The 15,980-nt window shown below is 30.5% G+C and overlaps 2 protein-coding genes across 2 annotated transcripts; both read right to left on the bottom strand.

Annotated features, from left to right (window-relative positions):
• Nucleotides 1–3,968: 3,968 nt before the first annotated feature.
• On the bottom strand, nucleotides 3,969–4,457 carry LOC136085328 (zinc finger MYM-type protein 5-like). The gene has a single exon (XM_065806624.1). It carries the CDS (start codon nucleotides 4,455–4,457, stop codon nucleotides 3,969–3,971), a length of 489 nt encoding a protein of 162 aa, XP_065662696.1.
• A 5,133-nt stretch (nucleotides 4,458–9,590) lies between these two features.
• LOC100214393 (uncharacterized) lies at nucleotides 9,591–15,566 on the bottom strand. Its single transcript, XM_065804988.1, has 4 exons — nucleotides 15,485–15,566; nucleotides 15,214–15,375; nucleotides 9,847–10,514; nucleotides 9,591–9,732 (listed from the first exon to the last, which is right to left on the bottom strand). The coding sequence occupies exons 1-4, from the start codon at nucleotides 15,525–15,527 to the stop codon at nucleotides 9,607–9,609; spliced, it is 999 nt and encodes a 332-aa protein (XP_065661060.1). The 5' UTR covers nucleotides 15,528–15,566; the 3' UTR covers nucleotides 9,591–9,606.
• Between the last annotated feature and the right edge of the window lie 414 nt (nucleotides 15,567–15,980).

Here is a 15,980-nt window from a genome sequence, read left to right on the forward strand (position 1 = left end):
GCCGCTGGTTGCACCAGACTTGTAAAGTGCTTGATGCAAAATGTAATTTTTAAGCAGTTGCTGGGGTAAGCTCTTTGCAGCATCTTTTTAACTATAAAGAGTTGAATATCAAAGTTTTTTGATTATGATTGATTATTTTTGATTGATACACTTTTTTTGGCAATTTTTGCCTCGTGATAATTGGAATAAATTAAAAATTAATTAATTAAATAAAAAAAACTTAAATGGTATTAAACGAATCAATAGGAAAATGGTAATGAAGGAAAGGTAATAAAACTATATTAGACAACAATAGCCATGCTATGTGTTTTTTTTTAAAACCAAAATGGTCCTAGTTGCGTTGTAGCCCTGATGATTAGTTGTACTGTACCCAGATGAATTATTTAATATTAAAAAGTTATACTTAATGTTGTAAAATGAACTTCGTCAAAACAAGATTTTACATTTAAAGAAGCATGTCTTCAAATATGTAAATTTATCAATATTACTTCAAAATAAAAAATGACAATTGTGAGTATATTAATATTCAAGGAGGTATCCACAAAATTGAAAAAAAAAAAAAAGAAACACTTGATTTTATTGATCGTACCAAAAAATCAACAAATATTGAAATAACTAGAAATACGGAAATACAGAAAAAATTGAAAATAATAAAAATCATTGCATATTGAAATACTTGGAAAAAATTTGAAAATAAGGAATATATTTTATTTTTCATTTTTCCAGAGCTAACAGTTTTATCATTTTGTTTTTTAGAAATATTAAATGTAAAGTAGTTTTATATGATAACATAATAAACACAAAATTTATGAAAGTTTGTTGGTTATATTAGTTTTAGGTAATATCAGTTTCTACAAGAAAGGAAAACTTTTTACCAACTATAGATTACAATAACCAACATTTTGTTCTATTTAACATCTATATATAACAAACATGTGTTTTAAATGTATTGTCTCTTAAAATAGTACATTCTACATGAATTTGTTTGTATGCTACTTTTCTTGTTTCTAATTATTTACACTAAGTTCTCCATTAGAGTGTGGTTATGATATTAATTATATATCTCCATTTAGGTGTGGTAAGTTATTCTTTTAGATAATAAACTTATTAAGGCGAAACAAACCTGTGGTGGGGCATCAGGTCTTCATTTTTTAATAATAGTTTATTTCTCTACAATGTTTTGTAATACGCAATGTTTATTACCATACGATCCTGCATATAAAGTTGAAACAAGTGTCATTGCAATACCTGGGGCAATCCAAATCAGTGCTCTTGCTTACAGTTGCTTACACTTTTAAAATGTTGCAAGTTTACGAGGCTAGCAACATATGAGCAATATTCTGAAAGGATAGCAACATATGAGCAATATTCTGAAACTTCGAAAGTTTTATTAATTTTTATTAAAACTTTTTATAATAAATTTCTTAAAATGTGAATGTGAAAAAACCAAGTTATTTATATTCTGTTGCTATTACTAGGTAAAGAATAAAACTGTATTAGGAAACCTATCAAAGGAGAATCACATCATTACCGGTTTCATAGTTAACAAACAACTGTTGTCTTTTTTATCCAATGCGCGCACACCTCACTTTAAAAATAAGCAAATCAATTGCGGGTATCTCTGCTTATTCTGTATTGGTGGAGTCTGTATTGGTGGTAGACTCGCGAACGCAAAAGACGTTGAGCGTCTTTGCGTTTGCTAACTTAGATTTATAGGGATTAGGTAATATGTGATATACTAAAGAGATATAGTAAATTATAATATAGGGATAGGCGCAATGTAGCACTATTAAATACTTGTATTAGGTATAACACAATAAATTAATACTAATACGTATTAGGCATAGATAAGATACGTATTAGGCAAAGATAATTTCGATATGCACTTGTTAATGAGTGAATTTTTGTTTTACACATCTCTTCATCTCTGTCCGTAACATTATCAAGAAAACTAGTTATACGTTGGCTAATAATTCCTTCTTTCTCTTTTTTTTCATCATTCAGTATTTTTTTATCAAAATAAATTCATGCGTAATGGATTTTAATATTTTTAATGAAATGATTACATGATAAAAGTATATTCTATAACAAGGTATATTCAGAAAAGTTATATTCCGACTATTCAGGAGCATAACCGGAATACATTTGTACAGGGCCGTACCGAGCCAAATTTTGCGCTTCGGGCAAGAAAAGAAAATTGCGCCCCCTCTTCCCCTCCCCCTCCTTTAAAAAAAAAAAAGAAGAAAATTAAACGAAAAAAATGATTTATTGATCACAAAATTTATCACATCAAGTTATAAGTAAAATTTGTCATTAAGGTTGCACAAACTTTAGTTCAATGCCACTTTTCTGGCTTTTCTTGAGACAAATTCACTAATGACATCATCAAAATCAATGTTGTTTGCCACTTCATTTTCAATTGAAATTATAGCCAAACTAGACAAACGTTCTTGGCCAATTGTTGACCTCATATAGTGTTTTATGAGCTTAAGTTTACTGAAACTTCTCTCACACGTAGCAACTGTGACTGGTATGGTGAGGAAGATGCGAATAGCAATTGTTGTGTTGGGATAAACATCGATCAAAGAATATTTATGAATGAACTGAAAATAAATGTCGATCGGGCTAGATTTTTCAAAGTTGTCCATCATTGCGGCAGCTTGATATTTAAAGCTTGCCATTTCTGATTGGAAATCGGAAGAATCTAAATCTGCCTTGTCAATTTGAGATAAATTTGCAGCTTTTTTCTTGAGTTCATCCACTGAACTTTTAAAGAGTGAATGCCCACTGATGTAGCCAAAATCAGAGGATACAGCAGACATCAGCCTCAAAGCGCCACTCTATTTGTGTAATAATGCTGTCAAACACAAGGTTGCACTGAGATCCGAATTCTGTTTCTGCTGTGAGAAGGTGAGAGTCATCTTCAGCTTCATAAAGTGCTATTCGCTTCACTTTGCGCTTCCTCTTAATTGGAAAGCCACCATCAATTCCGCTCTGGTTAGCTTTTTCTGTGGCATTTTTGATAATATTATCCACCCCAATATCTCAAAAATTCTGAATGAAAGCCTTCAATCATTTCATTTTTTTTACGGCAATGTCAATTGAAATGGTTTTTGACTGAAGCAATTTGTTTTCCCGGTCAATTAGAGAAAGAATTTGACACCAGAAATCCAACAAACACAAAAAACTGAAATCAATATGAATGAGAAGTTCTTTTGCACTGCTAACTGTGACAGCATTTGTCATGGGATTGTGGATAATGGATTCCAAAACTTGAAGAACATCTTTGATTTGTCTGTGCAATGGTGTAATTGCTTCTTTTTTGGTAGACCATCTTGTGTCACTATTTCCCTTTAATGAGATGGTCAACGTTTTCATCAGTTTTTCCCATCTTTACGTGAAGCTTAAAAAAAGTTAAAGATGGCTTGAACCTTTCCAAAAAACGTAATCATGAGTGGGGAAACCTCAGCAGCATGAACACCAACAAGATTTAAAGTGTGAGCTGCGCATGGAACAAATCTTGCTGACTCATTAAGAGAATGGATGTGAGCTTTGACGCCATTGTATTATCCAGACATAATCTGAGTCATGATCTGAGTCATCTGCTCTTTGTGGGAGGTATCTTGAGTGCAGTCAAACAGAACAGAGTAGTATTTAGCTTCTTTGATGTTTGACAAAAAATCTTTCCTGACTTTCTGCCCAAGTAACTCAATCAGCTCATTTTGAATTCAAGGAGAAAAGTAGGATGATGTGGTTTTTTTTGCTTTAACGGACGCAATGTGTTCAGTCACTAAAGAATAATAATGGCTAATCAACTCAATTAAGCTCAGAAAAATGCCACTGTTTTGTTGACCAATGTCTTCTGTTGTTCCCCGAAGGGCAAGATTGTTCTTGGCACAGAAAAAAATTGCATCAACAATCACTTTTAAAATATCTCTCCGCTTTTTCATCTCTCCACTAACAACTCTCTACAGATCAGAATTCAGGGTCTTTCCTTCCTTGAGGTTTTTTTCAAGAGTTTTCCGATCAGAATAGCATCTTTGGTGTTCATTGTTGTTTTCATGCTCAGGAATTCTTCGGTTTAGTTTTTTCCAGTCACAAAACCCTTTGGGAATTTCTAAGAAATTGTTGGTTTTTGTTGTTAAAAATAACAAACAGCAAAAACAAAATAAAGAATCATTTTTATTGCTGTACTGCAGCCAAGTGCGAACAGATTTTTTACCATTGGGATGAATTTTTTCATACCATTTTGAGCTGAAGTGTCGCATTCTGTTGTCAAAATCACACAGCGTGTTTGGGAAAAATTCTCTTCTGTCTTGCTCTGACCTATGCTCAATCAAAAAGCATCTTGTTTTGTCCGTTATTTTAGGCCATGTTGCTGGATCCCTATGTTGAAAATTTTCGTCCGAGGCCACTGGAATTTTTAAGATTTCTGAATGAAGTTCATCCTCATCCATTTCAGCTGGGCCTGAAAGCTAGGCATTTTTATCTTCCCTGGTTGGTTCTGAGTCAGTTGTGCAAAATTCTTCTTGACTTTGGCTGATGAAAATCTCCTCTTCAATTAATTCCAAATGATGATCTGAACTCAATTAAAGTCAATTATAGGATCTGTTGAATTGTCATTAATTTCGATACAAATATCCTCTGAAATAATTTGTTTCTCCACTGAGTTTGTTACCAACCACTTTTTGAAACAGTTTTGTAGTTTCTTGTCACTTTCTTGGCGCTGTTTTCTTTTCTTCTTAAATTCAGCACCAGATAACTTTTGGGTTCGACTCATAATAGAATTATAATGCTCAAAAGTTATCAAAGGTATATTAGTGTTATAGGGCGCTTTTTTGTTCAGTATATGAGCTTTAATATTTAAGAGTTTGTGTCAAGAGGCGGAATTTTAATTAATTTTCTGTTCAACAGCAGCGACGCCGTGAAAATTAGTTTCATAAACTGATTATTGTTTTTTTAATTTATTAAAGTTTGCGTCCTCCCAATTTTGGCGCCTCAGGCCGCGGTCCTGCCGGCCCCGCCCTGGGTACGGCTCTGCATTTGTACAACAAATATGATGAAACCCATAATAATTATAAGTCTGTAACATGTTTTATCCACAAAAGATGATTTTTAACATGTATAATCACACAATGTGCTAATTTGAGCTCAGAAAAATAATCGAAAGGTTATAATGATAATTTAATTATTTTTGATTATTGATTAAAGCATTTTTCAAAAATTGTAAAAATCCAAGAAACTTTTCAGTATCCCCGTTCCTCATTCTCTAGAAATTTATATATTAATGGAAAAGCATTATTATATTTTGATGATGTTGTTTTAAAATAAAGTTAGTTATTGCAAATATAGGCATTTTTTCTTTTCAGTTATTGTGGAAATCTCGAATGTAAAGAAAAATAACAATGTCGGCAGGGCCGACAACACCGGGGGGAGGGGGAGGGGGGAGGGGGAGGGCAGGGGGCACGTGCTCCCTCACTTTTTTTTTAAAGAAGTTTTTTTTTTAGAAAGTTCTAAATACAGAGGACTTTTTTAAGAAATTGACGATTGTGTCCCTCCACTTCGAAACCCGTGTCGTCGGCCATGATCAGTGAAGGACTTTTTTATTTTTAGGCGTCTTCTTTAGTATTAGTTGTTATTTTATGCATAAAATAAATATTTTAAACTTCCCAGCCTAAATATTGATAAAAAATAAATATATCCAAAACACTGCAGAAAGTTGGAGTCTAAAAATAGTAGACACAATCGCTATTCACTATTTTCTATTATAGCAACTTTTTCATCGTTTGATTAGTCGATGTCAAAACATCAATGATTGGAAGAAGGTCCTTTTCACATGATATTAGCATGAACGATTGTAAACTTGACTGGCTCATCAAATTTCTTAATCTGTTCTAAATATATTTAAATTTTTTTTTATTATTGAGTAGCTGTCGCGCAGTGGTTAGAGTTCTGGCTTAGAACCCATAGGTCCCGGGTTCAACGTTGGCTCTAGCCCAATAAGCAACATTGGTAAGGAAAGAGGCGCGAACTTCTAGTTAAATGCTCTCCCGGGGTGCTCCGTGATAAGACCGTAAGGACCTAAGCACCTAAAAAAAAATTAAAAATTTTTTTTTTTTTCCAAGACAGACCCAGATACTTCCGTATCAAATAGCAAATTATATTCATCTGCAAGAGTTGTTTTAAATTTTTCCAAATTTTTTGTTGTTGCAAAGTTCTATAGTTTAGTTTGAAGCTGGCCTTTTGTTACACTAGCATCAAATTTTCTAAGCAACCCACTGAAGTGCTGCAATGTGTCATAGGCCTTTTTTGTTAAAATTTTTTCAAAATTTCTTGGATCTAAACAAGATAAATTAGCATATAGACTACCATTCTTAGAGAATCTCTGTTTTAAACTACTAATTCCTTGATCCATTACCATGTTGTGAACATTGACACGAAATTTATTTTTCACACTTTGAAATAGTTGTTTGGCTGTAATTCTTTTCTCTTTTAAACAAGTCTGAACTTCAATGTCAAGATTCCTTTTTCCTAGTTTTCCTAGTTTAATACTTGCAAGTTCTGGGAAATTTGTAACTGCTTGTTTGAATCAAAGTTTCTATTTACTTTGCTTAATTCATTGATACTGTCTTGAATCATCTTAAAGGCTATTAGTATATCCATTCCGGCTGATTGTTAATATTCAGATAATGGCGTTGTGTGCTCAAACACTTTCAAAAACAAATGTGTTGTCAAAATAAATTCAAAACTTGTCAAGGAATCTAAAAGAGCTTTAGCTTTGTAACGGACATCATTATTGAATTTGATAAATGTAGAGAGAGTATGAAATATTTGCAACATGTCAATGTACATAAAATCTACAACTTGTGTTTCTTGATCGGATGTTTTGATAAAAAAATTCCCGAATATCTTGTAAGTACCCTGTTTTCGCCCTTCAACAGGATTCACCAGTTACAGATATATTTCAATTTGCTTTATTTATGCAAAATATTGAAGCGTAAACACGATTCCCGTGAATATAGAGCACACGTGTTTAAAACATCAAATTAGATAACAACTTCAACCACTTTTTTAGTAACGTCACTCATTATCAAATTTAATACACGGGAATAATGAATCTGACCCGGTATAACTGTATTCAACTAGGTATTTTTATTTTTTATATTTTTTTTATACATGTTTTATTTTACAACTACAAAGTAATTACAAGTTAAAGATATACAAATTCAAATCATAAATATAAAGTTCAAAATATACGAGGTAAATAAAAATATAGTTGCTTACAACTCCGAGACATGAATAAATACCAATTACAACAATATAATAACGTGTAAGTAAAAATAATACGAGAAATATATCTCTATATTACTCCAATTAAAATAAAAAATATAATAAATAAAAATAATCTGCTGATTTTTTGGAGGAGAGTTTAGATGTTTCACTATAAGTTAATTTACCACATTTCAAGATAATGTTTGTGTATAAATATGATAAAAACAAAATTTGTGTAAGATTGATAAAAAGAAATACTTGTTTGTAGTCATAGGAAGCTCGCAGAAGACTTAAGTCAGTATTGTCATCGAGCACCTATTTTTTAGACGCGTAACACACACAAAAAATCAGTTGCATATTTAGTATATATATACGTGTTACATATATACCTTGTTATTAATATTATTTTTATTATCGATTTGTATTAAAGTTAAGTTACGTTTATTTATTCAAATTTAAACAAATTCCTTACAGTTGTTTAATTTGATAATTGTAGTTTTTAGCTTTTTTTTCAGAGAGTGTTCGTTGGTTAAGTTTAATAGTGATTCGTTTCTGGAAACTATTTTGTTAAATAAATAGGGACCACGATATGTAACTGAGAATTTTGAGAGTCTTGTTGTTTCAAAAGGTATCTTAAAGTTGCCTGTTGCTCTTGTATTGTATTTATTTATATTGTTTTTAAAAAAGTGTGCTGTAAAATGCTCTGGAACCAGGCTTAGTTTATATTTAAACATGAAAAGTATATTTTGAAAAATATTTATTTGGAATATATTTAGTGCGTTCATTTGTTCCAGTAAGGGTTGAGCATGAGTAAATTTGCTTTTGTTGTATACTAGTCTTGAAGCGTGTTTTTGACGTAAGTCAAAAACACGCTTGAAGATCAACCCTTCCTTACCAAATGGAGTATAAAAGTTGTCCTCGATGATTTGCACTTTTCTTCATTTCTTGTAATTTCAGGGGTTCCTCATTGTTCTACCCTTAACTCTACACTTTTTTTAATTTACATTAACAATTTCATAGAAACTCTCACATCTATTTTGGCATTGTTCGCTAATGATACTATTACTTATTCTTGGAGGGGTTGTTTGAGCTTGAAAAGGACCAGACTTCTGCTAGTATGAAGTTCTCAGTGCCTGGTGAACTTTAACTCAGATAATGCTCAATTTTTTTCAGCTAATTGTAATTGAAGTAATCTATAGCTTTCTATATTTATGAACGATAATGTACTCAATGAGTCAATTAGCCTTCGTTTTTTAGGATTAACTACTACTTCCAATTTTTCTTGGAAACCATATATGAAATCCTTTGCAAAATTAGCATCTGCTAAGATTGCATCTCTTTATCGTGCTCGCCATTTTTTTACTCCGGATTCTATTCGTTATCTCTACAAATCTCAAATTCGTTCTCGTATGAAATACTGTTGCTATATCCAAAGCGAATCTTCTAATGACGCCTTTTCTCTTTTAAATAAGGAGCAAAATACATTGTAGACATAGTTGGACCTGTTCTTGCAGTCAACCTTTAATTATTGTCACAATGTTGTAATGTTGGTTTCCTTTCTCTTTTCTATAAATACTATAATGGGCGCTGTTCTAAAAAACTAGAACGTCTTTTTTGCCATCTACTAAAATTCATCATCGTGTTACTCGCCATTCTCGTTCTTTTACTACGACTGTTCCTAAGTGTTGCAAAAATTCTTGTTTATTTAGTTCTTTTTGTCGAACATCAGTTCTTTGGAATTCGCTTCCTTCGTCTTGTTTTCCTTATTCATACAATTTGCAATCTTTTAAATCGTCTGTTAATCTTAATATTGCTTTATTAACATCATCTTTTCTATTTCAGTAACTTTCAACTCTAACATTGGTTGGTTGCAGCCTTGTTGGAAGTTAAGATATTTGAAAAAAAAAAAACTTTTAGAAAATTAATAATTCAAAAATCGTTTTCGTTTTGTTAAAAAAAAAATTTGTATTTTCTTTGCTTTTCAAACTCGTTGCTTATCCCAAGTATAACTCTTTTAAAAAAGTTAATTATTTTTAAAACAAAAGTATTTTAGTTCTCTGGCTACATTAAAAATTTTTGTCTCCCAAGTTTTTATAAGATATTATGAAAGGATCGACGACACCTGGGAGGAGGGGTACGTGCCCTCCAACACTTCATTTCTAAAAGACCTTTTTTTTTTTTTTTTTTTAAAGAAAACTCAAGATATAAAAGCCTTTTTTTAGAAATTGACGATTGTGCCCCTCCACTTCGTAACCCGTGTCGTCGGACATAATTTTATTATTATTATTTTTATTTAAAACAAAGTAAAAAACAATCAATTATTTAATTTTAAAATTAATTTTGCTTCAAAATAAATTTGTATAATAACGCACTATAATATTGATTTTCAATCAAGTTGTTGGAGTCAAAACTGGCATCCCACAACATAAACCCTCCAAGTTCTTTGTTACTCTTGATAGTCTATAAAGAAAATTAAAATTAACGTTTTTTTGAATTTTTTTTTAAACAATAGATTTGGCTAACACATTCAAAATTCACATAAAAATAACAACAAAACAAATGAAAAAACCATACTTCGTATATTGCCTGCACTTTTTCGGGCGTCTGGTAATCTTCAGGGCCGCCACTTGCTCTAGGGTGAGATGGTAGTCCAACAAATATAGATGGTCCTTTACCGTGTGCAGTTTTTGTCTCGTTTGAAAAATTAAACCATTTCTTCAAAGCAGCAATGAATTCGTTTTCATTACCTAAGCAACAGTAGTTATTATAAAACTGAACATATAGATAATCGAATTCCTCACCAATATCATATAAAACAGTATCTTTTGATGGTCCCAAATAGTAATCAGGAAATGGACACTGAGGTGCTCCAGTAATTAAATACTTTTTAGTTATATCGTTAGACATAAGTAAACGAATAGCTTGAACAAAGGTTGTGTAGTATAATGGAGAACTAGCTTCAATATCTAAGTCTACACCATCCAAAACAGCAGATTTAAATGGCCTTACAGTAGAACTGCCACCGAGAAACAAATTCCAAACAGTTTTTGCGAAATCTTGCGCTTCATCAGCAGAATTAAATCCATATAAACCAGATGCCCCACCAAGAGAAACTACAACTTTTTTACCAACTTTCTGACATTCTTTGATATGCTCGGCAATTTGAGGACATTCCAAAAGGTCGGGGTAACCTTCATAAGAAGTATTGCAATGGTTTGAAAGATTGATACCAAGTACGTTATCTAAAAAAGTTAATTTTGTTTTAATTTAATTTCAGTTGCATATCATATATTTAAAGCAGGATTATAGGAAACACTAGCATCACTTGCTAAGTAGCTTTAACGCAAAATATCATATATTTAAAGCAGGATTATAGGAAACACTAGCATCACTTGCTAAGTAGCTTTAACGCAAAATAGTTAAAATATTAAATTGAAACTACATATTGTTACCGATTGTAACAATTTGTTACCTTTACATAGGTATGAACTGTGCCTTTTAAAGAAGTATGTTATATTTCTTAAACTGTGTAACAACATATAAAAAAAAAAAAAAAATAAAATCCTTGTGCGTGTGTGTACATCAAGGTATGACAAAAAAAAAAAATCTAAACAAAGGCTAATTAAAATAAAATATTTTTTTCTAATCCAGCTTTTAATACAGTAAACCGCAAAGTTTTACTCAAAAAACTTATATTTTACGGAATTATAGGTAAATTAATAAAAATGGAAAAAAGCTACTTGAAAAAATAGAAAGCTGATGCAGTGACGGATGCATTATTTTTTGGTGTTTGAGATAGCTAACTTCGAAACATGAAGCAAACTCCAAACATTTGTATGTTTATACTTATATCAAATAATGATGCTTTGCAAACAATTGCGATGATTCGAGGCTGATTGGCATCAAACTTAAAATTTGTAATCCCCTCAAATTGAGGGGTTTAAGCTTCATACATATTTTTCGAACGCTGAGAGATGATACTATGAAACTTGAAATTTATCGATGAATATAAGTCTAGTTGCGAATAGCCCAAAATCTATTTTATCAGCTTGTTTCCCTCACGTTTGTGGTGGGAATGGGGAGTTGGGGTGGTGAAATTTTAGGGCTTTATGTTTCCAGCCTCGAATCATTGCAATTTTTTTGCAAAGCATCATTATTTGACATAAGTATAAACATACAAATTTTCGAGTTTGACTTAAAGTTAGCTATTTCAAACACCAAAAAATGCTGGATCCGTCACTGAGCTGATGGTCGCCCGTAGAATGAATCATGTATAAATGAAGAACTATTTGAAATAAAATGTTGTGTTACACATTCTATGTATGCGGAAGATACTAACTTATGTTTGTCAAACTTTGTTTGAAAAAAATCTTTTGTTAAAGAACTTTTTGTCAAACTTTTTTGCTAATGAGCTTTTGTTAAAGAACTTTGAAGAAATTAATTATTTGGTTTAAGTACAACACATTTACTTTAAACATCGACAAAACAAAATTGATAGAAAATTCACAGGCAATTAAATAAGCATCCCTTGGTAATTACATGTTATTTTTTCATGGATATATATTTACAAATTTATATAATAGCTATATGTCATAAGTAATAGAACTAAAGTAGTTGAGCTCTTATTACTTAAATATTATCTTTAATTACCTAATATAGAATATACTTTCATGTAAACATTTCTTCAAAACCAGCAAGTTACGTTACGTATAAATTTATCTTGATAAACGTTTTAAAATGTAAGCAACGTATCGACCATATTTGCCCAAAAGTGTTGAAATTCTTTATAAGATTAGATAATATTTAAGTAATGAGAACTTAACTCAACTCTACTAATTTATTCATAGCTATATAATCTATGCAGTTATTGTCTGGGCCCAGACAATAACTTCATAGTTTATATAGCTATGAATAAATTATACAGCTATGAATCAATATTCCCATGGGAAAGTAGGGTTCAAGTAAGTTGCAGCCTTTTCCTCCTTCAGAAACACCCAAAAAGTTTAATTTTGTTTTTTTCTTGTTGTTTTTTTTGTTTTTTTGTTTTTTGGTTCTTTAAACAATACGAACTCGTCATAAATATATATAATGAAATCGTAATAAAAATCCACAAATGTTGTAATATTGAATAAAAGGTATACTGTAACGTGTCGTCATTATTTAAAGAGCGTGGGAAACTTGCATAAGACCGATGATCTTGTCATCAAGAAAACGCTTTACGTTATTACATTTTTTTTGTATACTATCTTTATAATAAATTCATATTTATAATCAAAATAATGTCATTAATTTATTTAATATTTTAATTAAATAAATTAATGACATTAATTATTTAAAAATGATAATTTAGAAACAAAAACGAATCTAAGAAAAATAAAAAGAGTGCAAAAAAGTTTCTAATCTTAAACAAACATTTTATTTCATTACATTTTATAATATGTGACGCATCTGACCAAAACCAGTCGGATGTCGCGTTATGTTATATTGAGAAAACCATCAAAACATCTCAAAAATTCAATTTTTATCATTATTAATTTTTTTGCATAATTGTTTACATAATTATGTAAACAATTATGGAAAAAAATTGTTTACATTATTATGTAAACAATTATGCAAAAAAATAAATAATGATAAAAATTGAATTTTTGAGATGTTTTGATGGTTTTCTCAATATAACATAAAGGGACATCCAACTAGTTTTGGTCAGATGCGTCACATATACACTAATTCCATTCAAAACATTTTAAGTTAAGTATATATTATAGTAAGTTCTCTGTGAAAGTCAATGTTGTTGCAATAACAATTGAGTCAATTGTTGCAATGCACTGCAACAATTGCACTGCAACAATTGCACTGCAACAATTGCACTGCAACAATTACAGTGTGCCAATGGTTTAAATAGAATAAAAGTTTATTCTCATTTATGACGAACTGGAAAAAATGATGTTTAATTTCAAGATTATTTGTTCATCTAACTTATTATCACAAACCAAAAATGTTTTTTGCAATGAAGGAAAATATAGTGTTTGTGGCTTAACAAGTACTAAAAGAGGAAAAAATCAACATTTTGATGACTGTCAGCTAGTGAATTTCCGTTCTGGAAATGTCAATCCCTCCGCGAGTTGAGTTTTTAAATAAATTACCAATCACTTGGTAGGAAAAAATGATTAGATAATATCTGTATTATTTTAAAAATTGGTTTGATCATTTTTAAGAAGAAGTCTAACGACAAGCAATAAGTCAATCAGTTTTTATTTTAGATGGACATTCAAGTCATAATTAAAAATTTAGTTTTTATTCGCCAGACAGATGTTATCAATATCACCAATTCCATCTCATTGCGCAGACAAACTACATCCACTTCATGTGAACATGGTGAATTTTATCAACGTTGTGCCGATTTTCTTTTTCTAAGTCTTTAATTTCGTCATATTTGAGTATTTTGTAATATTATAATTACATAAAAAAGTTCTTTTTTTTACTGTTATATTATATATTTACATCTACAGGGCATTGCTCTGCAAAATTTATTTGCGTTATAAACTCAAAGGTTTTTTTTTAAAACACTTCCAACAAGACTGCAAGCAAACATTATTAGAGTTAAAAGTTACTGGAAGAGAAAAGAAAAGTTACTGGAAGAGAAAAGATTAAGTAACAACAAAAGATGAAGCAAAATAGCAATTAACTTAAAAGATTGCAAATTATATAAATCAGAAAAATAGGATAAAAGAAGCGAATTCCAAAGAACTTTTGCTCAACGAAAAAAACTAGACAAAAAATTATTTTTGGAGCACTTAGGAATAGTCACAGTAGAAGAATGAGACTTAATTGAATGACAAGTAACACGAGAGTGAATTTTAGTAAATGGAACAAGAGATACTAGCTCTTTATAGCAGCGCCTTTTATAGAAAAGAGAAAGAGAAGCAACATTTTGACGATGTGACAATGGTTGGAGGTTGGCTGCAAGAGCAGGTCCAACTATATTTACAATGCGTTTTTACATCTTGTTTAAAAGATAAAGAGCATCATTCAACAATCCGCTCCAGATATGGCACCATTATTCCATACAAGAACGGATTTGAAATTTATAAAGATAAATAATAGAAAGATAAAGAAAGTAGCAAGCACTATAAAGAGATGTAACCTTAGCAGATGCTAATTTTGCAATCGATTTGTTATATGGTTTCCAAGAGAGGTAGGAAGTAAGAGTTAATCCTAGAAGACGAGGGGTAGATAAATAATTGAGTACATTTTTGTTCATAAAGAAGATCTAGATAATTGTGATAACGATCAGCTAAAAATATTTTATACCAGCCACTGAGAGGTCCATGCTTTAACCGAAGTCAGGTCTTTTTCAAGCTCAAGTGCCCCCTACAAGCAATCAGAGAAGTTTCTTATCAAGACAAAAATTAATAGTAGTATCATAAGCGAACAATGACGATAGAGCGATAGCCCTAACCTCTCCACATCTATCTAGTGCACAATAAAATCTATCGGTTATCACAGTTAACAAATCAGCAGTAGAACAAGAAGATCGAAATCCATATTGATGATCAAAAATTGAGTTATAAGTTATTATCAAGATGAGAGAATAAATGTGTTTGTTAATTAAAGACTCAAAAACCTTGCTTATGATAGTAAGAAGACTAATGGAATCTTTGGAAATAGCGATAAAAGATGCCATTTTCCAACAGGCTGGAAAACAAGACTCTAATAAACACTTATTATTAAATGTCTATAATTAAAAAAATACGCCGAAATTTACCTACTTTATCCATTATTAATTGATACTTAATTTGTTACGTTAAGGCGAGTTTAAAAATAATATTCCTGATGACAATGATATATATTTTTTTAATATATGTATTTATTAATTGCATACAATGGTATTCAGTAATTAAATTAAAAAAGTTGTAAATATTTCAAATTAAAAGAAATTACCCTTATTATTTCTATCAAAGAATATGTCAACAAACGCAATGGTTATAATGTCATAGTGAAAGTTCTTGCAGTATTCCAGTAGCTCTTTTTCAAAGGTAAGGCTAATCCCACCTGCTGAATCTTGACCCCAGTAAACAGAAATTAAATGAGGGTTACACAAGTCTAAATTAAATTACACATTTTAAGACTAAATACTTACATACCAAATTAAAATAACTACTGAAAACGTGTTTTACAAATGCTCCAAAAATAAAAAGTTAACATAACTTGCCAAAAAAACCAAAAACTACGAATAAAACGAGTATACTTCTCATTCTTTATAATTCTAAAAAAGTTTTATAAAGTTTTATGAATTTATAAATTGCTGATAGATATGGTCAAATGAGAGGAAGGGGGGGGGGGCAATAGAGGGCGCTCTTTATATCTCTTTAGACTTTTTTTATATTTTTAAACTTTATCTACTTTGATTTAACAGTATAAAACTTGGAATCTAAAAACAGGTTCAAAATATTTTCTTGTTACGCAATCTATTAATTAAATTATATGATAAAATCAAATCGTATAAATTTTACAATAGTGTTTCATAACATTTTATATTAATTAACATTTTTCTTTTTACGTATTATTCTCAAAAATCTTTGTAAAAAAAAAAATGTTGTAAAAGTTTTTAAATAGGTTTAACCTCAGCAACATCAATAATAAAACATTTGCTATAACTGTAGAAATACTAAATGTCAAGAAAAATATGTTGTATATATTTCAATATA

Source organism: Hydra vulgaris, chromosome 09 (assembly GCF_038396675.1).
Source record: "Hydra vulgaris chromosome 09, alternate assembly HydraT2T_AEP".
Classification (NCBI taxonomy): domain Eukaryota; kingdom Metazoa; phylum Cnidaria; class Hydrozoa; order Anthoathecata; family Hydridae; genus Hydra; species Hydra vulgaris.

Excerpts from the sequence above, each read along its gene's own strand:
- LOC136085328 (XM_065806624.1), bottom strand. The coding sequence starts at position 4,457 with ATGGATGAGGATGAACTTCATTCAGAAATCTTAAAAATTCCAGTGGCC.
- LOC100214393 (XM_065804988.1), bottom strand. The coding sequence starts at position 15,527 with ATGAGAAGTATACTCGTTTTATTCGTAGTTTTTGGTTTTTTTG. Across the intron at positions 10,515-15,213 it reads CTTTGATAGAAATAATAAGG|ATAACGTACTTGGTATCAAT; the intron begins GTAATTTCTTTT and ends TAACTTTTTTAG. Across the intron at positions 9,733-9,846 it reads AAGTGCAGGCAATATACGAA|ACTATCAAGAGTAACAAAGA; the intron begins GTATGGTTTTTT and ends TTTTCTTTATAG.